The 22,271-nt window shown below is 39.2% G+C and overlaps 1 protein-coding gene across 4 annotated transcripts in view; it reads left to right on the top strand.

Annotated features, from left to right (window-relative positions):
* LOC131954397 (ATP-binding cassette sub-family A member 2) overlaps positions 1-22,271 on the top strand; it is a 53,328-nt gene that overhangs the window by 11,969 nt on the left and 19,088 nt on the right. For 3 of the 4 annotated variants that reach the window (XM_059318030.1, XM_059318033.1, XM_059318031.1), the window contains exons 5-30: positions 602-762; positions 1,385-1,506; positions 2,224-2,570; positions 3,193-3,331; positions 3,606-3,707; positions 4,310-4,411; positions 6,070-6,132; positions 6,369-6,521; positions 7,570-7,741; positions 8,332-8,453; positions 9,001-9,129; positions 9,567-9,729; positions 10,075-10,173; positions 10,300-10,475; positions 10,824-10,927; positions 11,755-11,869; positions 12,328-12,518; positions 14,306-14,456; positions 14,774-14,978; positions 15,449-15,625; positions 16,321-16,391; positions 16,632-16,741; positions 16,864-16,995; positions 17,873-17,953; positions 19,828-20,024; positions 21,657-21,839. In XM_059318030.1, coding sequence (XP_059174013.1) covers positions 602-762; positions 1,385-1,506; positions 2,224-2,570; positions 3,193-3,331; positions 3,606-3,707; positions 4,310-4,411; positions 6,070-6,132; positions 6,369-6,521; positions 7,570-7,741; positions 8,332-8,453; positions 9,001-9,129; positions 9,567-9,729; positions 10,075-10,173; positions 10,300-10,475; positions 10,824-10,927; positions 11,755-11,869; positions 12,328-12,518; positions 14,306-14,456; positions 14,774-14,978; positions 15,449-15,625; positions 16,321-16,391; positions 16,632-16,741; positions 16,864-16,995; positions 17,873-17,953; positions 19,828-20,024; positions 21,657-21,839 — 3,767 coding nt within the window. Of the gene's footprint in view, positions 1-601; positions 763-1,384; positions 1,507-2,223; positions 2,571-3,192; positions 3,332-3,605; positions 3,708-4,309; positions 4,412-6,069; positions 6,133-6,368; positions 6,522-6,571; positions 6,592-7,569; positions 7,742-8,331; positions 8,454-9,000; positions 9,130-9,566; positions 9,730-10,074; positions 10,174-10,299; positions 10,476-10,823; positions 10,928-11,754; positions 11,870-12,327; positions 12,519-14,305; positions 14,457-14,773; positions 14,979-15,448; positions 15,626-16,320; positions 16,392-16,631; positions 16,742-16,863; positions 16,996-17,872; positions 17,954-19,827; positions 20,025-21,656; positions 21,840-22,271 lie in introns of those variants that run through there. The other variant, XM_059318034.1, reaches the window with a different exon arrangement.

The following is a 22,271-nucleotide window of genomic DNA, read 5'->3' as shown; positions in this document are numbered from 1 at the left end:
ATAATGCTCCACATAATGCTCCACATAATGCTCCACATAATGCTCCACATAATGCTCCACATAATGCTCCACATAATGCTCCACATAATGCTCCACATAATGCTCCACATAATGCTCCACATAATGCTCCACATAATGCTCCACATAATGCTCCACATAATGCTCCACATAATGCTCCACATAATGCTCCACATAATGCTCCACATAATGCTCCACATAATGCTCTAATTAATTGAGTCAATTAAAAATATTGTCATAATTATTATTTTAATGTTTATTATTATAGATACAATAATAAACATTAAAATAATAATTATCTACAACTGAAATGAACTTATTTTTAATTTTAACATTGACTTGAGCATGAAGATTTGTTCCATTAGATAAGACAGGTGCTAAAAGTAAATTGTGTTTTTGTATGAACCAGTTGATTTCAGTAGCTGTTTCTGCAGACTGACAAGTTAGGCCAAAACTTAAATCAGTAACAATTTGTAGTCAGCAAATAGGACTAATGTTATAGCCAACAACTGTATTGAATTATGTCTCTGTCCAAATGGGCTTACATTTAAAACTGTGTAACTCTGCTGCACCTTCTCTCCAGCCAACTTGGTCGCCTCCTGGAGCAGCTGCAGATTGTAGCAGAAGACCACGACTTCTTCAGGCCTGGCATGTCTCCTGAGGAAATGGATGAGCTACCAGAGACCTACCAGGCCGTCATTGATGACTCGGCTTTCATGATCGATTCTTTCAAGAATGCTTCAGGTGGGTCAGCATGTGATCATCAGTGCAGTGTTGTGCTGTCTTCATCAGTCATGTGCTGTTTTCATCAGTCATATACTGTGTACATGTACATTTTGAATTTGGAATAATTCACTTTTAATACCCACTCAAAGTAAAATTAGAACTGACAGCAGAGGCGTAGCGACCCTGGGGACAAACTTTCAATTTGGCGCCCCCCTCGGGAGCAAATTTTCTATTTGCACCCCCCCCCCCCCAAACTTTTGATTTGCACCCCCCTCCACAACTTTCAATTTGCACCCTCACCTCAAACTATTTATAATTCAAAAATGCAGCTAAAATGACATTTTAATTTGTTTTTACAACCCATTTTGGCGCCTAAGGTCGGCACCCGGGGACATATGTACCCCCCTGCCCCCCCCCCCCCCCCCATCGCTATGCCTCTGACTGACAGTCCATGGGGTGATTATGTGCTCAGCTCTATGCCTGGCTTTTGAGTACCCATTATAGCTGGGTAGATACAAACTTGATGGTCTGCAGTTATGTGCTTGACCATACAACCACATCATCCCACATACCAGTAATAATGAATGAATATTTTTATTCCCATATACTATGTTTTAAATAGAAATGATTTCTGCCACAGATATTCTGTTTGGCTCTATCCTGCGAGATCCTGGAAGGTTTGAGAATTTCCTGATGAATAACTTGTCCATACCAGAAGATGAGGCCAAGGGTCTGATCAATGCTACTATACATGTCAAAGAGGTGAGAACTCTTTTTTTTCAAAGTTTGATGAAAGCCCTGCGGTGGAGATGGTGTTCTAGATGAGAGTTATATCCCTTAACTAGCTTATAATGTCTTGTTGACATTTTCTAACCCCTAGTTTCAGCTGTTATTGATTTTCCATGTTGTTTTTCCATATCTTTTTTTTTTAAATGCTGGTATGTTAGCATTGGAATTACTGTGTTAAACCTAGGCCATCTGTATGCCTGAATGCTTGCCTTTGATGTCTTGATAACTTTAATCCAAGCAAGCCCATGTTTTCTTGTCTAAAAGAGTTTGTTCCATTTAGAATTTTTTAAAATTAAATTTAATGATGAATAATATTTTTTTCAATGTAATTTTCCCATTATTTAACTCCTGCAGATCTACCATTACTTGTTGGTTCCATTTACAATTTTTTTATTTAAATTATTTGATGGATAATATTTTTTTTAATGTAATTTCCCCATAATTTAACTCCTGCAGATCTACCATTTTAATTTTCCCATAATTCAACTCATGCAGATCTACCATTTTAATTTTCCCATGATTTAACTACTCCAGATCTACCATTTTAATTTCCCCAAAAATCAACTCGTGCAGATCTACCATTTTAATTTTTCCATGATTTAACCCCTCCAGATCTACCATTTTAATTTTCCCATGATTTAACCCCTCCAGATCTACCATTTTAATTTTCCCATGATTTAACTACTCCAGATTTACCATTACTTGTTTGGTGGCCAACTTGAGCACCTAGAGACCCTGCGTGTGCGGAGAAGTGCAGATGGCCCATCAGGTGGCCAGATAGATGGCCTGCCCTGGTTTGACCTGCTGAACAATGGCCTGGGCGGCCCCTTGAACCTGTCCTCCGTGCTGCCTCTGGTCAGCAAGCCTCTGATGATGGCGGCCATGAAAAGTGTCTTCATGGCCTGGCTGACCAACCAAGGGAAGACAACTCCTGGTCACCCGCAGGTACCGGCCAGCTTGGCTCTTCTGATGGAAGAAATCCTGGCACTGAACGACACGGAGAAACAAAATCAGTTCTTGGATCAGTTGATACAGGGGTACAGAAAAATTGAGTTTTTAAAATTCATTAATATGTATATATATATATGTTCTTTTTTAGCTTTCTTGAATACATTTTTAGACTGCTGTTAAGTTGCTGAATTAATTTTTTAGACTGCTGTTGTCATAACTTGTCATTTGTAAATGTATCAGTCTGCTATTATTATAAATTAACATTTGTGAATGTTTCAAACTGCTATTATTATAAGTTGTCATTTGTGAATGTTTCAGACTAGTGTAGTCATAAGGTGGTGTTTGTGAATGTTTCACACTGTTAAGGTCTAGATAGGTTGTTGAATGAATTTTTAGACTGCTGTTTTCATAAACTTGTGTTTGTGAATGTTTCAGTTTGCTGTTGTCATAAGTTTGTGTTTGTGAATGTTTTAGACTGCTGTTATCATAAATTGGTGTTTGTGAATGTTTCAGTCTGCTGTTGTGATAAGTTTGTGTTTGTGAATGTTTCAGACTGCTGTTCTCATAAACTTAGGTTTGTGAATGTTTCAGTCTGCTGTTGTGATAAGCTTGTGTTTGTGAATGTTTCAGACTGCTATTATCATAAGTTGTCGTTTGTGAATGTTTCAGCCTGCTGTTATCATAAGCTTGTGTTTGTGAATGTTTCAGTCTGCTGAAGTCTGATGTCACACTCAAAGACGATACATCCAGGTACCTGATCCAGACGGTGATGGAAGTGGTGGAAGGGCTGAAAGACACCAATAACTCTGTCATCATCCAGCCACAGGATGTTGCTGCCACCATCAAGGTAATCAGCTGACCTTTAATCACCTGACCTAACCCAGCAAGGTAACAACTGGACCACCAAGATAAAGGGAGACAAGTGGCAATGTTTTTTTAAAAATTTCCCTTGTCTAAGAGAAACTTAGTCCAAAAAGTGTTTAATTTTTCAAGTGTTTTATCCGTTAAATTAAAAAAAAAATTTTTGTCCGATATTTTTGCTAAATTCAAAAATTAAATAATTATATTTTGTTTTAGTTATTAAACAAATCCTAGTTGTTCATTCAATATTTTTCCCCCAGAATATTTTCAAATCCAACATTTTCCTGCAAGATATCGCCTGTGACAACATGACCTTTGAGATTGTCATCATCCCCGAACATTTCCTGAACAGGTCACAACTGGTGAGTCCTGTCAAAAAAATGCTGTCAGACAGTTCAAGGTCACAATGGCATTGTCATTTTATATTCTGACATTTTTGTTCAAGGTCACAATGGCATTGTCATTTTATATTCTGACATTTTTGTTTACGGTCACAATGGCGTTGTCATTTTATATTCTGACATTTTTGTTCAAGGTCACAGTGGCGTTGTCATTTTATATTCTGACATTTTTGTTTACGGTCACAATGGCATTGTCATTTTATATTCTGACATTTTTGTTCAGGGTCACAATGGCATTGTCATTTTATATTCTGACATTTTTGTCTGTGGCCATAACAATGTGGTCAGTTTAAAAAATAGAATGTTTCTGATCTGTGTAGTTTTACCTTCCTTAAGTGTATTTCTACTTTAAATCTAGAGATGGATTCTTCTGGTTACTTATTAATACAGTATATATTGGGGGATCATGTTTTCATCATAAAGGTTGAAACACAAAATCAGAGCTTTCAGATGTGTTCTTATTTACTGTATTTAAAACATGATTTGACATCATCATCATCTTTTCTTTTTTAGTTGCCCTATTTGCAGGATTTTAAATAGCTACAAATCTTGTAAACTTTCAGAATGACCTCCAGTACCGGCTGTGTCACCTGAACCAGTCCCAGCTGACAGAACTGTCACAAGAGCTGTATTACCAGGTGACCACAGATGAGATCATTCACCTGGTAGGTGTTTACATTGTTTTAATTAGACCCAATTTGAATGGTGGCCGTAGTGAGGTACACTTCTCTCAAGAGGTGTTGACATTGTTTTAATTAGACTCAATTTGAATGGTGGCCATAGTGAGGTACACTTCTCTCAAGAGGTGTTGACATTGTTTTAATTAGACCCAATTTGAATGGTGGCCATAGTGAGATACACTTCTCTCAAGAGGTGTTGACATTGTTTTAATTAGACTCAATTTGAATGGTGGCCATAGTGAGATACACTTCTCTCAAGAGGTGTTGACATTGTTTTAATTAGACCCAATTTGAATGGTGGCCATAGTGAGATACACTTCTCTCAAGAGGTGTTGACATTGTTTTAATTAGACCCAATTTGAATGGTGGCCATAGTGAGATACACTTCTCTCAAGAGGTGTTGACATTGTTTTAATTAGACCCAATTTGAATGGTGGCCATAGTGAGGTACACTTCTCTCAAGAGGTGTTGACATTGTTTTAATTAGACCCAATTTGAATGGTGGCCATAGTGAGATACACTTCTCTCAAGAGGTGTTGACATTGTTTTAATTAGACCCAATTTGAATGGTGGCCATAGTGAGATACACTTCTCTCAAGAGGTGTTGACATTGTTTTAATTAGACTCAATTTGAATGGTGGCCGTAGTGAGGTACACTTCTCTCAAGAGGTGTTGACATTGTTTTAATTAGACTCAATTTGAATGGTGGCCATAGTGAGATACACTTCTCTCAAGAGGTGTTGACATTGTTTTAATTAGACCCAATTTGAATGGTGGCCATAGTGAGATACACTTCTCTCAAGAGGTGTTGACATTGTTTTAATTAGACCCAATTTGAATGGTGGCCATAGTGAGATACACTTCTCTCAAGAGGTGTTGACATTGTTTTAATTAGACTCAATTTGAATGGTGGCCATAGTGAGATACACTTCTCTCAAGAGGTGTTGACATTGTTTTAATTAGACCCAATTTGAATGGTGGCCATAGTGAGATACACTTCTCTCAAGAGGTGTTGACATTGTTTTAATTAGACCCAATTTGAATGTTGGCCATAGTGAGGTACACTTCTCTCAAGAACTATCTGACCTAATGACAATAATTCATTTGATGGGTTTTTTTTTTTTTACATTTTTTAAATTAAAAAATTAGAAATATTATAACTAGATTAGGGGTAGGTATGGTCGAGTCGGTAAAGCTTATGGTTGCTGAATGGAAAAGTCTTGAGTTCGAACCCTCTGGCAAATAAGCTTCCATAGTCTTTGTCTATCCAAGAACAAACTACAATGCAGCTTGGAATTTTCTCTCCTTGATGAGTTGCTGTCCCCAGTTCAAACTGGGAACCCCCCCCCCCTCCTCTCCACCATGCCTACCCCAAAATTAAAAAAATAGTTTCCATGCATTTAGCTTGAGCTGAGCATTTTAAAAATGTGCCTGTCAGAATCCTGCATTGTGTTAAGTTCCTTATCATCTTCTGCTTTATGTCTGCTGGTCAACCAGTTGAAATGTTTTCACGTTTGTCCCATTTCCCCCCCCCCCCCCCCCCCCCTCAGATTTATTGAACCATTTCACTGAAATATCCCAGTTATTTTACCATCTCCCCACCATTTATTTCATCTTTTCCCCACCATTTGTTTCTCTCCCAGCTCAACTTGAAACAAATCAACGTGACAGCCACTGTCATCAAGCTGGATATTTTTCTTGATAAAGTAAGCTCAAATACCTTTTATTTTTTATTTAGATTCTTTCTTTTTTTAAAATTAAGTTTTCATGTAAATATTTATTAATTTAAAAACGTTAGTTTTGTTATAATTATTTTTACATTTTAAAAAAGTTTAATATTAAAAATTTGTATATTTTTTTTATCAATATCTCCCCTTTTATCCTTGAGAGCCTGTGTAACATGTGAGATTAATAGCCACTTTCCATGTGTTGTTTTGTGCAGCTTAACAGGTTCATCAAGTTTCAGAAAGAGCTGGATGAGATTGCTAAGTTGATTTCACTGCTCCCATTTGATGAAAACGTCACTGATACTAGTACCGTCAACATGACAGTCGTGTCCCCTGATAACTCAACTACAGATTCAGATACTGATCAGGTGGGTTGTTGTTGTTAAACACTTCTGACAGTTGGTTTTCCCCACAACTACAGATTCAGATACTGATCAGGTGGGTTGTTGTTAAACACTTCTAACAGTTGGTTTTCCCCTAGGTATTTTAAATTTAGCCATGATAGTAGTTTCCCCTTATTATTTAAAAAAAGTTAACTCCCCTGGTGATTGTTGAAAATGTTTTCTTCTCCCTTCTATCTCACTCCCCCCCCCCCTCCCCCCCCCCAACAGTGTATGCACAAAGAAATATTGTTGGTTTAGGATTGTTGTTCATAGTAAAATATGTACACTATAGAATGTGTACATGAGTACATAGGCACCTAACCTTTTTGGATAATAACACTAACATAAATGTTTTGGTAGTAACAGTGGTGTCGCTAGGTCGGGTGTCACCCGGTGCGGCACTTTGTGGTGTCATCCCCCACCCCCCAAAAATAAAAACAACAATTAAAGTATATATCTATATTTATTACTAAATTTGTACTTAAAATTATACATGGGACATGTAAAAAGCATTTTTCTTCTGAAAATTTGGCAATTTTTTGCCTTGGTGTCACCCCCTAAATGGTGTCAACCGGTGCGGACCACACCACCCCCCCTGCCCTTACTACACCTCTGGGTTGTGGTAAGTGTGTGTACATAAAGAAGCATGTAAACTTAAGTAAACCTATATGTACACCTGCTCTTGAAGATGTGTACACCACTGTGCTAGCTGATGCATACACCACTGTCTAATGTGTTCGCCACTATCTTATGTGTACACCACTATCTAATGTGTACACCACTATCAAATGTGTATACCACTATCTAATGTGTAGTGTACACCACTATCTAATGTGTACACCACTATCTAATGTGTACACCACTATCTAATGTGTACACCACTATCTAATGTGTACACCACTATCTAACGTGTACGCCACTATCCAATGTGTACGCCACTATCTAATGTGTATGCCACTATCTAATGTGTACGCCACTATCTAATGTGTACGCCACTATCTAATGTATCTAATGTGTACATCTGTGTGTTTAGAGTGGAGACAGAAGGAAGAAGAGTGGCTGGATGAAGATGTGGGACTTCCTCCATCAGACGGTGTGTGGCAAGAAGGTGGTCCCGCCCCCAACAACGCCACACCCACCCAAAGGAAAGGGGAAGAAAGACAAGGATGGTGGAGATGAAGAAGATAAAGAGAAAGTTGATGAGGGTTTGTGACATTTTCTTTTCTAATTGATGTTTGAAGTCAGAGCATCACAACACTATTCAACATAAAATAGTGCTTAAAAGTTACCCTTTTGGACCTGGTGATCTATTGGGCTGGTGAAGTAGAGTTCACCTGTTTCCTGTAGTTTGGCATATGAAGTGATAGCGTGCTCAGCACTATGCCCGGCTACCTTTACTTTCCTAAACTAGAGTCAGGTACTCGTCAGAGTTGGGTGGACTCTAGGATCTGAACTCAAGACTTTTGAGTTAGCACTTATGAGCTGTGCTTTCCTAACTTGCCACCCCATAGATATTGTCCTTACCCCCTGGTCATTATCTTTCCCTATAACCCAACACTGACCCCAGCAGTCCTTGTATTACCTGGCCAGTTGTTCACTCCAAAGTCCAGCACCACCACACCAACTTTAATCACTCCCATTCTTTAAATCAACAGGAAGAAATTTTAAAATTACTTTATTCCTACTGTTTCTTACTTCTTGTTAGAAGTAATCCCCTGCCTGAGCTAAACATTTAATGTAACCGTTCCATAATTCCCCCACCATAGCTAAACATATGATATAACTGTTGTCTCAGATGCCCTGGGGATGACACAAGCCCAGCGTGACAAGTTGAGCATCATACAGCACTACCTCTACTACAACCCCACTGTGCTCTACGCACCCAACGGCACAGCTGCTGACAAAATCATTGAAAAAGTTTGTTTCATTTTTTTAATTTTTTGTTACCTCATTCGTTTGTTAAGCAAGTCTAAATATAACTAGAGTTTTTTTATTCATTATTTTAGAAACATTCTAGATACAAGTATAGTTTTTTATTAAAAAACTTTCTATATTTAAAATTTAAATAAATAAAATACATAAATCTCCAATTCAGCTTAAATGCAATATGCTTAAAAACACAAGTTTTAAAACCTACATGTTCTAACCTCTTCCTCTCAAAACTAAAATGTACTTATGTCTACCTAAATTTTGTTGTGGTAATCTTAACTAAGCGTTGACCACAGTTTTATGAACTAAACTAAAAACTTAACACATAGAAAAAATCCCACCTTAAACTGATGTTTTCACGCCAACACGACCATAGCCTTTGTTGATCTGATCAGTAACTAAAAACTTAACACATAGAAAAAATCCCACCTTAAACTGATGTTTTCACGCCAACACGACCATAGCCTTTGTTGATCTGATCAGTAACTAAAAACTTAACACATAAAAAAATCTCACCTTAAACTGATGTTTTCAGGCCAACACCACCATAGCCTTTGTTGATCTGATCAGTAACTACGCCACCGTCTGGCTGAACATCTCCCGCAGGATGCACGCCTACCTGCACGAGGAGAAGACAGCTCGCAACCTGCAGCTGGTCAAAAAGGTCAGGGTTAGTCATGGTGGTATTAGTGTTAGTGTTTGGATAAGTCGTGATAATATTAGTGTTAGGGTTTGGATTAGTTGTGACTTGTTAATGGTAGTGTTTAGATTAGCCATGACAAATTAATGGTAGTGTTTATCACAATGTTTGGTTGGGGTGTTGGTGTCAACATTTTTTCTAAAATATTGCTCACTAAATTCATATCCACCAGCTGAAAGTGTATATATATATTATATAAGAAATTTTTAACAGAAATTGTTCTAATTAAGTGAGTAAAGGCCTTAGCAAATTAAGTAATTAAAGTTTCTATCTATGTAATTGCCTCTTGCGAACTTTGCAATTAAAGCCTCTAAAAATATGTCTGTACAATTGTTAATGAGCTCTCTGAATAAAGCTACTAACGAGCTGTATGTAACTAACGAAGTCCACACCTTGATCAGATGCAGGAAGACATCCAGTCGTACCGGAGCGTGGTCTCCTGGCTGCTGCAGTGGAACAAGTTCTCCTCCTACCTCAAGATGAACATCTACGACAGCCAGTTCTATGAGCACCAGCTTAATCTCATCGACAGGGCTGCCAATGGTTGGCTGACTATGATGAAAGGTAAGGTTGGCTGGCCAGAGGGTTGTTAGTTTTCTAAATTTTTAAACTATTTAACTTTCCAGGCATAAATCTCAATTTTTTCCTACTTCAACTTTCCAGGCATAAATCTCAATATTTTCCTATTTTGATCAACTTTCCAGGCATAAATCTCAATATTTTCCTATTTTGATCAACTTTCCAGGCATAAATCTCAATATATTCCTATTTTGATCAACTTTCCAGGCATAAATCTCAATATACTCCTATTTTGATCAACTTTCCAGGCATACATCTCAATATATTCCTCTTTTGATCAACTTTCCAGGCATAAATCTCAATATTTTCCTATTTTGATCAACTTTCCAGGCATAAACCTCAATATTTTCCGGGGTTTCTCCACTGAGGATGACATGCTCAACTATTTTTTGACCCAGGCATATCAGGATAATGCCAGTATAATTGCAGGTAATTAATTAAAATAATTAAGGGATCAGACTAAACGTTTTTTTTTAAATTTCCTGTAAAAAAAAGGAACACATTCTTTAGTTCTGTGAAAGTTATTTCAAATGTTTCTGTGAAATCCTTGCCCAGGCGTGGTGTTTCAAGATCTCCCTGAGGATGGGTCCATCCCCAACCACCTGCGGTACAAAATCCGCCAGAATGCCACCTACCTGCCCTCAACCAAACAAGTGAGAAAACCCACCTGGGTACCAGGACCTGGCCAGAATTTTTACCCATACTACCAGTTTGGCTTTGTCTGGGTACAGGTAAGAAAATTGTGCAGGCTCAAACATCAGTTTCTAGTCATTGGGACTATTTTTTTAATAAAATTTTGTTACACTTTGTTTTCTTTGTTTAGTTTTTGTGATTTTAAAATATTTGATTGGCTTGTAGTCAAATAATCTGTTTCTGTTTTATTGTATATTGTCAACTCATTGTGATTTTAATGTTACATTTATGTCATAGTATTGTTTTATATTTTGGTTCAAATGTTATTTTTTGTTTGGTATGTTGTGTTGAAGTTTGGTTTAAATGTTGCCGTCTAATGTATTAGCTCTAACATGTGTTGCCTTCCACTACACCCTGTATGAAGTGTCTGTTTGTCTCCCCACCAGGACATGATAGAGAGGGCAGTGATTGACCTGCAAGTGGGGAGAGATGTGGTGGAGCCTGGCAGCTACATTCAACAGTTTCCCTACCCCTGCTATGTCTGGGACCAGTAAGTTAGTCATGTGACTTTGTTTTTGTTTTGGATTGCTGAGTCACATGACCAGTAAGTTGGTCATGTGACAATGTTTTTCTTTGGGATCATCGAGTCACATGACCACATTTATGTTTGGGATTGACTCATGTTTATGATTGAGCATGGTACACCTCATAGTTTGATTAACCCTCTATGTCCTGAACTCACCAGACTCATGCTTCTATAGCTTGATTAACCCTCTATGTCCCAGGTTCATGTTTATGATTGAGCATGTGATGCCCCATAGTTTGATTAACCCTCTATGTCCTGACATCCCCAGGTTCATGTTTATGATTGAGCATGTGATGCCCCATAGTTTGATTAACCCTCTATGTCCTGACATCCCCAAGTTCATGTTTCCATAGTTTGATTAACCCTCTATGTCCTGACATCCCCAGGTTCATGTTTATGATTGAGCATGTGATGCCCCATAGTTTGATTAACCCTCTATGTCCTGACATCCCCAGGTTCATGTTTATGATTGAGCATGTGATGCCCCATAGTTTGATTAACCCTCTATGTCCTGACATCCCCAGGTTCATGTTTATGATTGAGCATGTGATGCCCCATAGTTTGATTAACCCTCTATGTCCTGACATCCCCAGGTTCATGTTTATGATTGAGCATGTGATGCCCCATAGTTTGATTAACCCTCTATGTCCTGACATCCCCAGGTTCATGTTTATGATTGAGCATGTGATGCCCCATAGCTTGATTAACCCTCTATGTCCTGACATCCCCAGGTTCATGTTTATGATTGAGCATGTGATGCCCCATAGCTTGATTAACCCTCTATGTCCCAGGTTCATGTTTATGATTGAGCATGTGATGCCGCTGTGCCTGACGTTCAGCTGGGTCTACACGGTAGCCATGTTGGTACAGAGCATTGTCTATGAGAAGGAACAGAGGCTCAAAGAGGCAAGTCACATTTTCTATCACCAGCCACCATTTTCTATGGCCAGCCCCATTTTTATGGCCAGCCCTATTTTCAGGGGTAGTGCATGTATTTGGTGGTCACCAACTGATGGTTTTTAATTAAAGATTCACTTTTTCTTGGGTTGTTCCTTAAAATTGAGGTCAATAATTCAATGATAAGGCATGACACTACCAGTTTATCTGCTAACTCAGTAGTTTTACTTTATATCCAGTCCATAAAAAATATTCTTGTTAAATTTGTAATTACAATAATATTTTTATAACATTTTCTCATGACTTGTTACAAAAATAGTTTAAGGTTTGGTCTTTTTTATCCAGCTTAAAAGTTTGTTGAAGTTATGATACTGTAGTTAATAAATAGTTTACAAAGAGTTTTAAAAATTAATTTAATAAAATTTGTTTCATGTCTTTGTTGATTCTATTTTTGGAATGTTACCCAGGTGATGAAGATGATGGGGTTGAGCAACGCCGTCCACTGGTGCGCCTGGTTTGTCACCACCTTCCTCCAGATGACCATGTCCGTCCTCATCCTGACCGCACTGCTCAAGATGGGCAACGTCCTGCCCCACAGCAACACATTCATCATCTTCTTGGTGCTGGAGGTCTACATCTGCGCCATCATATCCTTCTCGTGAGTATCTGTGCCATCATATCCTTCTCGTAAGTCTTTTGGTCTACATCTGCGCCATCATATCCTTCTTGTAAGTCTTTTGGTCTACATCTGCGCCATCATGTCTTTTTCGTGAGTCTTTTGGTCTACATCTGTGCCATCATATCCTTCTCGTAAGTCTTTTGGTCTACATCTGTGCCATCATGTCTTTTTCGTGAGTCTTTTGGTCTACATCTGTGCCATCATATCCTTCTTGTAAGTCTTTTGGTCTACATCTGTGCCATCATGTCTTTTTCGTGAGTCTTTTGGTCTACATCTGCGCCATCATGTCTTTTTCGTGAGTCTTTTGGTCTACATCTGTGCCATCATATCCTTCTCGTAAGTCTGTTGGTCTACATCTGTGTGATCTTATCCTTCTCGTGAGTATCTGTGCCATCATATCCTTCACGTAAGTATTTTGGTCTATGCCTGTGTGATCATATTTTTTGTGTGAGTTTTTTTGTGTTTCAGCTATGATCAGTGTCCTCTATTAGCTGATATTTAACCTGTGTTTCTGTGTTTCAGCTATGATCAGTGTCCTCTATTAGCTGATATTTAACCTGTGTTTCTGTGTTTCAGCTATGATCAGTGTCCTCTATTAGCTGATATTTAACCTGTGTTTCTGTGTTTCAGCTATGATCAGTGTCCTCTATTAGCTGATATTTAACCTGTGTTTTTGTGTTTCAGCTATGATCAGTGTCCTCTATTAGCTGATATTTACCCTGTGTTTCAGCTTTCTGATCAGTGTCCTCTATTAGCTGATATTTAACCTGTGTTTCTGTGTTTCAGCTTTCTGATCAGTGTCCTCTATTAGCTGATATTTAACCTGTGTTTCTGTGTTTCAGCTTTCTGATCAGTGTCCTCTATTAGCTGATATTTAACCTGTGTTTCTGTGTTTCAGCTTTCTGATCAGTGTCCTCTATTAGCTGATATTTAACCTGTGTTTCTGTGTTTCAGCTATGATCAGTGTCCTCTATTAGCTGATATTTAACCTGTGTTTCTGTGTTTCAGCTTTCTGATCAGTGTCCTCTATTAGCTGATATTTAACCTGTGTTTCTGTTTCAGCTATGATCAGTGTCCTCTATTAGCTGATATTTAACCTGTGTTTCTGTGTTTCAGCTATGATCAGTGTCCTCTATTAGCTGATATTTAACCTGTGTTTCTGTGTTTCAGCTTTCTGATCAGTGTCCTCTATTAGCTGATATTTAACCTGTGTTTCTGTGTTGCAGCTATGATCAGTGTCCTCTATTAGCTGATATTTAACCTGTGTTTCTGTGTTGCAGCTATGATCAGTGTCCTCTATTAGCTGATATTTAACCTGTGTTTCTGTGTTTCAGCTATGATCAGTGTCCTCTATTAGCTGATATTTAACCTGTGTTTCTGTGTTTCAGCTTTCTGATCAGTGTCCTCTATTAGCTGATATTTAACCTGTGTTTCTGTGTTGCAGCTATGATCAGTGTCCTCTATTAGCTGATATTTAACCTGTGTTTCTGTGTTGCAGCTATGATCAGTGTCCTCTATTAGCTGATATTTAACCTGTGTTTCTGTGTTTCAGCTTTCTGATCAGTGTCCTCTATTAGCTGATATTTACCCTGTGTTTCTGTATTTCAGCTTTCTGATCAGTGTCCTCTATTAGCTGATATTTACCCTGTGTTTCTGTATTTCAGCTTTCTGATCAGTGTCCTCTATTAGCTGATATTTAACCTGTGTTTCTGTGTTTCAGCTATGATCAGTGTCCTCTATTAGCTGATATTTAACCTGTGTTTCAGCTTTCTGATCAGTGTCCTCTATTCAAAAGCTAAAGTTGCCGCAGCTTGTGCTGGTATTATCTACTTCCTGTCGTATGTCCCGTACATGTATATAGCTATCAAAGAAGATATAGCAGGGGACAACATATCCGGTGTGTGGAAAAGTCTGGCAGTAAGCATTCAAACATTTTCAAGCTAGTTTTATTTACTTTTTTTTTCACTTATAAAAAGGTTTTAATTAAACAAACTTTTTTTTGCTATTGTTAATTAAGTATAATTTTTTGCTATTTTTGATTAATTATATTTTCTTGTTAGTTAATTAAAAATGTTTTATTATTAACAAATGAAACACTTTTTAAAAGTATTTTCTGATAAGATTTTAAGATTTTTTTCATGTTATTATTTAATATGTATGTTTGAACTAATTATTTTAATCATGCAGTTTTGTGTGATTGCTGTAGTTAATTTTTTAATTTTTTTTTTCTTTAGTCACTGTTTTCAACTACAGCTTTTGGACTGGGGGCAAAATACTTTGCTTTTTATGAAGAAATGGGCATCGGAGTCCAGTGGAAAAATATCGCTGTTTCGCCCGCGGAACATGACGAGTTTAATTTGTTTATGGTGACCATGATGATGGTGTTTGACTGTTTCCTGTACGCCATACTTGTCTGGTACATCGAGCATGTCCATCCAGGTTTGTCCTGTGTTACATAGAGCTTGCGTACACCTACTGTACACCTACTGTACACCCACTGTACACCCACTGTACACCTACTGTACACCCACTGTACACCCACTGTACACCTACTGTACACCCACTGTACACCCACTGTACACCCACTGTACATCCACTGTACTCCCACTGTACGCCCACTGTACACCCACTGTACACCCACTACATCTACTGTACACCCACTATACACCCACTGTACACCCACTCACCACAGTGCTCACACTTAACAGAATACAAACTCCAACTATTACAACTATCAACCAAACAAAAGCCCACATTATAAACTATCACAATATAAACAAAGGACATTTTAAGTATGATATAAATTATCTGTTTATTTAAAGTTCAGTGTCTTTATCTTTAGGCAGCTAGCCATTCTGTAAGATAGATATCCTTTCTATTTATAAAGTTTAATGTCTACTTTCTTCCAGGTTCCTATGGTCTACCTAAGCCCTGGTATTTCCCATTCATGAAGTCATATTGGTGTGGGGGCAACAAGCACGTGGAACACAGTGGCTTCCCTTGCTTGCGGTGTTGTCTCGGTGGCGTGGAGCAGCTGTCTGTTATGGATGAGGATCAGGCCTGTGCTATAGCACATCATAGAGCAGGTCAGTGAAGGTCTTATATAGTAGGTCAGTGAAGGTCTCATATAGTAGGTCAGTGAAGGTCTCATATAGTAAGGTCAGTGAAGGTCTCATATAGTAGGTCAGTGAAGGTCTCATATAGTAAGGTCAGTAAAGGTCTTATATAGTAGGTCAGTAAAGGTCTCTTATAGTAGGTCAGTAAAGGTCTTATAGAGCAGGTCAGTAAAGGTCTCTTATAGTAGGTCAGTGAAGGTCTTATATAGTAGGTCAGTAAAGGTCTCAAATAGTAGGTCAGTAAAGGTCTTATAGAGCAGGTCAGTAAAGGTCTCTTATAGTAGGTCAGTAAAGGTCTCTTATAGTAGGTCAGTGAAGGTCTTATATAGTAGGTCAGTAAAGGTCTCATATAGTAGGTCAGTAAAGGTCTCATATCATAGGTCAGTAAATGTCTCATTGGTTTGTCTGTAAAGGTCTTAGGTCAGTCAGTAAAGATACTAGAGATCAGTCAGTAAATTTACTGGAGGTCAGTAAAGGTCATTTGGCCAGTCAGTAAAGTTTCTATACATCAGTCCAGAGGTCTTTGAAGACATCCAGCTTCAGATAAAATAAAAGTCTTCAATGTTAAATCTGTCGGCTGTCAAGTTTTAACACAATCCTAAATAGATTGTGTGTGTGTGTCCCATTGCCCTATGTCAAGTAACTAATTAAACTTTGATCCCCAGAGAGTGCTCATCGCTTTGAACCAGACCCAGTCCACCTCCCACTGGGAGTTTGCATTGACAATTTGTCTAAGGTAGGTTTCCACTCTTATTTATGGTACAACGACACCTGCCTTGAACTCTTATGGCAATAAATGTAACTTGCTAAAGGCTGTCATTCTTAGAATTTAAATTTTTTAGTTTGTGTTTGAAATATTTTTTTAAAAATTGAAGCCATTTGGATATAGTTATGACATAAAGGATTGAAATATTTTTAAATAAAATGAAGTCATTTGCATATAGTTATGACATAAAGGAACTGGAATACTCCTTAGGTTTACAAACTTGGCAAAAAGACAGCAGTAAAAAATTTAAGTCTGAACCTGTATGAGGGGCAGATCACTTCCTTCCTGGGTCACAATGGTGCAGGCAAAACTACTACCATGTGAGTAGAGGAAACAATTCTTTTAAATTTAATGAAATGTTGGACTAGTAAAGAAAGTTCAACTGTTAAGATTTATTTAAGCCAATGGTGACAATTTTAAATCCCACCCTCTTCTCTGATAGGTCAATGCTGACAGGTTTGATCCCGCCCACAGCAGGAACCGCCTCCATCTACAATTATGACATCAGAACAGACATGGATATTATCAGACAAAGTCTGGGCATGTGCCCACAACACAATGTACTTTTTGACAAGTGAGTCACTTCAGTCATATGTGCCCACAACACAATGTACTTTTTGACAAGTGAGTCACTTCAGTCATATGTGCCCACAACACAATGTACTTTTTGACAAGTGAGTCACTTCAGTCATATGTGCCCACAACACAATGTACTTTTTGACAAGTGAGTCACTTCAGTCATATGTGGCCACAACACAATGTACTTTTTGACAAGTGAGTCACTTCAGTCATATGTCCCCACAACATAATGTACTTTTTGACAAGTGAGTCACTTCAGTCATATGTGCCCACAACACAATGTACTTTTTGACAAGTGAGTCACTTCAGTCATATGTCCCCACAACATAATGTACTTTTTGACAAGTGAGTCACTTCAGTCATATGTGGCCACAACACAATGTACTTTTTGACAAGTGAGTCACTTCAGTCATATGTGCCCACAACACAATGTACTTTTTGACAAGTGAGTCACTTCTGCCATGGGCTTTATGTCATGTCAGTATCAGAATAATATAAACTCATTAATTTTAGTTCCTTATGTTTAAATACAATATTTGTTTACCCTGCCCTCTATTGTTTTAATGAATTATGTCCCTTAGTATGGATGCATTGTGGTGAAAGGGTTAAGTCTACAGTTCCATAATTAAACATTGCATAGAGAGATATTGTAGAATAAAATATACCTTTTTCATATTATTTATTGCATTATTTAACTAACATTAGTTTTTAAACAAGATGAAATGACTGCAAGTTTGTGGTACATTAAGTTGCTGCTGAATTGATTTCAATATTTGTTTACAATTTTAGTTTTTAAACAAGATAAATGACTGCAAGTTTGTGGTACATTATGTTGCTGCTGAATTGATTTCAATATTTGTTTACAACTCTAGGTTCACAGTTGAGGAGCACCTGTGGTTTTTTGCCAAGCTGAAAGGGATGAAAGCAGAAGACATACAGACAGAGACCAACAAGTACATTTTCTTCTCATGTCATTTTACTCATTCTTTTAGACTTGGTTTTTTTTTAGTTGTGGAATCAAAACATATTTGGGATAAAATATGTTAGGGAATACTGTGAGTTATAAAGTTTTATTTGCCTGTCTAAATGGAATCCCTTGTCAAAGTTTGGGAAATTCTTAGCTAGTACCTATGAATTTATGAATTTATTTAACTGAAAAATATATTCCTTAGGAGGATTCTTTATGCTTTGTTTTAGAATGATTGTTTTGGGCTTTTTAAGGATGATTGATGACTTTTGCTTGTTTTAGGATGATTGATGACTTGGGCTTGTTATGATTGATGACTTGAGCTTGTTATGATTGATGACTTGGGCTTGTTATGATTGATGACTTGGGCTTGTTATGATTGATGACTTGGGCTTGTTATGATTGATGACTTTTGCTTGTTTTAGGATGATTGATGACTTGGGCTTGTTATGATTGATGACTTGGGCTTGTTATGATTGATGACTTGGGCTTGTTTTAGGATGATTGATGACCTGGGCTTGTTATGATTGATGACTTGGGCTTGTTTTAGGATGATTAATGACTTGGGCTTGTTTTAGGATGATTAATGACTTGGGCTTGTTATGATTGATGACTTGGGCTTGTTTTAGGATGATTGATGACTTGGGCTTGTTTTAGAATGATTGATGACTTGGGCTTGTTTTAGGATGATTGATGACTTTTGCTTGTTTCAGGATGATTGAGGACTTTTGCTTGTTTTAGGATGATTAATGACTTGGGCTTGTTTTAGGATGATTGATGACTTGGGTTTGTTATGATTGATGACTTTTGCTTGTTTTAGGATGATTGATGACTTGGGTTTGTTATGATTGATGACTTGGGCTTGTTTTAGGATGATTGATGACTTGGGTTTGTTATGATTGATGACTTGGGCTTGTTTTAGGATGATTGATGACTTGGGTTTGTTATGATTGATGACTTTTGCTTGTTTTAGGATGATTGATGACTTGGGTTTGTTATGATTGATGACTTGGGCTTGTTTCAGGATGATTGATGACTTGGGCTTGTTATGATTGATGACTTGGGCTTGTTATGATTGATGACATGGGCTTGTTTTAGGATGATTGATGACTTGGGCTTGTTATGATTGATGACTTGGGCTTGTTATGATTGATGACATGGGCTTGTTTTAGGATGATTGATGACTTGGGTTTGTTATGATTGATGACTTGGGCTTGTTTTAGGATGATTGATGACTTGGGTTTGTTATGATTGATGACTTGGGCTTGTTTTAGGATGATTGATGACTTGGGTTTGTTATGATTGATGACTTTTGCTTGTTTTAGGATGATTGATGACTTGGGCTTGTTATGATTGATGACTTGGGCTTGTTTCAGGATGATTGATGACTTGGGCTTGTTATGATTAATGACTTGGGCTTGTTATGATTAATGACTTGGGCTTGTTATGATTGATGACATGTGATTGTTTTAGGATGATTAATGACTTGGGCTTGTTATGATTGATGACATGTGATTGCTTTAGGATGATTGATGACTTTTGCTTGCTTTAGGATGATTGATGACTTGGGCTTGTTTCAGGATGATTGATGACTTTTGCTTGTTTTAGGATGATTGATGACTTGGGCTTGTTTCAGGATGATTGATGACTTTTGCTTGTTTTAGGATGATTGATGACTTGGGCTTGTTTCAGGATGATTGATGACTTTTGCTTGTTTCAGGATGATTGATGACTTTTGCTTGTTTTAGGATGATTGATGACTTTTGCTTGCTTTAGGATGATTGATGACTTTTGCTTGTTTCAGGATGATTGATGACTTTTGCTTGTTTTAGGATGATTGATGACTTTTGCTTGTTTTAGGATGATTGATGACCTGGGCTTGCCAGACAAAAGGAAAGTCAGAGTTGACTGTCTGTCTGGAGGGATGCAGAGGAAACTCTCTGTAGCCATCGCCTTTGTCGGAGGATCTCGTACTGTCATACTGGACGAGCCGACCGCTGGGGTGGACCCTTATGCCAGGAGGGCCATCTGGGACCTCTTGGTCAAACTAAAGAAAGGTATGTGGGGGCGTTGTTTTCAACTGTAAGGATAGAAATCCTCACATATTAAAGATATACATGTTTTTAATAATTATAATTCCATTACTGAGCAGTAAAAAAAGTTTCAAAATTGTAGTAGGCAATATGGTTAGATTTTTATTGTCCATTTTATTTTTGTCACCAGATTTGTCTCCACTTGTTTTTTAACTACATCAGACCATAAACTGATTGGTTGTCTCCCTTATTACATTTATTTAAGCTGAAACGTTCACTTATAGTCATCCCTCTGACCATTCCCTTCTTGCAGGCCGCACCATCCTGTTGTCCACCCACCACCAATCCCTCTGACCATTCCCTACTTGCAGGCCGCACCATTCCCTGTTGTCTACCCACCACCAATCCCTCTGACCATTCCCTACTTGCAGGCCGCACCATTCCCTGTTGTCTACCCACCACCAATCCCTCTGACCATTCCCTACTTGCAGGGCGCACCATCCTGTTGTCCACCCACCACCAATCCCTCTGACCATTCCCTGTTGTCCACCCACCACCAATCCCTCTGACCATTCCCTACTTGCAGGCCGCACCATCCTGTTGTCCACCCACCACCAATACCTCTGACCATTCCCTGTTGTCCACCCACCACCAATACCTCTGACCATTCCCTGTTGTTCACCCACCACCAATCCCTCTGACCATTCCCTGTTGTCCACCCACCACCAATCCCTCTGACCATTCCCTACTTGCAGGCAGCACCATCCTGTTGTCCACCCACCACCAATCCCTCTGACCATTCCCTACTTGCAGGCCGCACCATTCCCTGTTGTCTACCCACCACCAATCCCTCTGACCATTCCCTACTTGCAGGCCGCACCATTCCCTGTTGTCTACCCACCACCAATCCCTCTGACCATTCCCTACTTGCAGGGCGCACCATCCTGTTGTCCACCCACCACCAATCCCTCTGACCATTCCCTGTTGTCCACCCACCACCAATCCCTCTGACCATTCCCTACTTGCAGGCCGCACCATCCTGTTGTCCACCCACCACCAATACCTCTGACCATTCCCTGTTGTCCACCCACCACCAATACCTCTGACCATTCCCTGTTGTTCACCCACCACCAATCCCTCTGACCATTCCCTGTTGTCCACCCACCACCAATCCCTCTGACCATTCCCTACTTGCAGGCAGCACCATCCTGTTGTCCACCCACCACCAATCCCTCTGACCATTCCCTACTTGCAAGCTGCACCATCCTGTTGTCCACCCACCACCAATCCCTCTGACCATTCCCTGTTGTCTACCCACCACCAATCCCTCTGACCATTCCCTACTTGCAGGCCGCACCATCCTGTTGTCCACCCACCACCAATCCCTCTGACCATTCCCTGTTGTCCACACACCACCAATCCCTTTGACCATTCCCTACTTGCAGGCCGCACCATCCTGTTGTCCACCCACCACCAATTCCTCTGACCATTCCCTTCTTGCAGGCCGCACCATCCTGTTGTCCACCCACCACCAATCCCTCTGACCATTCCCTACTTGCAGGCCGCACCATCCTGTTGTCCACCCACCACCAATCCCTCTGACCATTCCCTGTTGTCCACACACCACCAATCCCTCTGACCATTCCCTACTTGCAGGCCGCACCATCCTGTTGTCCACCCACCACATGGACGAGGCTGACTTCCTTGGGGACAGGATCGCCATCATCTCCAACGGCAAGCTCAAGTGCTGCGGCACGTCCATCTTCCTCAAGAACACCATCGGAGAGGGCTATCACCTGACCCTCTCTAAGGAGGAGCCTCCTGTCTTTGATGACATCAGTAAGCTCGTTTGTGTCCTGGGTGGGATGAGTTCAAAGGTCATACAACTTGTGTCTGGGGTGGGAGGAGTTCAAAGGTCATACAACTTGTGTCTAGGTTGGGCCTAGTTCAAAGGTCATCCAACTTGTGTCTGTGTTGGGATTGGTTCAAGGTTATCCAACTTGTGTCTGGGTTGGGCCTAGTTCAAAGGTCATTCAACTTGTGTCTGGGGTGGGATTGGTTCAAAGTCATACAACTTGCATCTGGGGTCATCTAACTTCCTGACTATTTCTGTCTGGGGTTAAACTTGTTTAAGGTCAAAGGTCACATAGGATGCCATGGTTGAATGTAAAAACCCATGACTGTAAACCCATAAGTCCAGAGTTCAGTCTGTAGAAGTAGAAGGACCCTGTGTCCAGCAAGCAGTGATGGGAGACCTTGGTAGTCTGGGCT

The sequence above is a fragment of the Physella acuta genome, unplaced genomic scaffold (genome assembly GCF_028476545.2).
Source record: "Physella acuta isolate Inbredline_101_S28 unplaced genomic scaffold, ASM2847654v3 ptg000995l, whole genome shotgun sequence".
Taxonomy (NCBI): domain Eukaryota; kingdom Metazoa; phylum Mollusca; class Gastropoda; family Physidae; genus Physella; species Physella acuta.
This window is presented reverse-complemented; position numbering and strand designations above follow the sequence as displayed.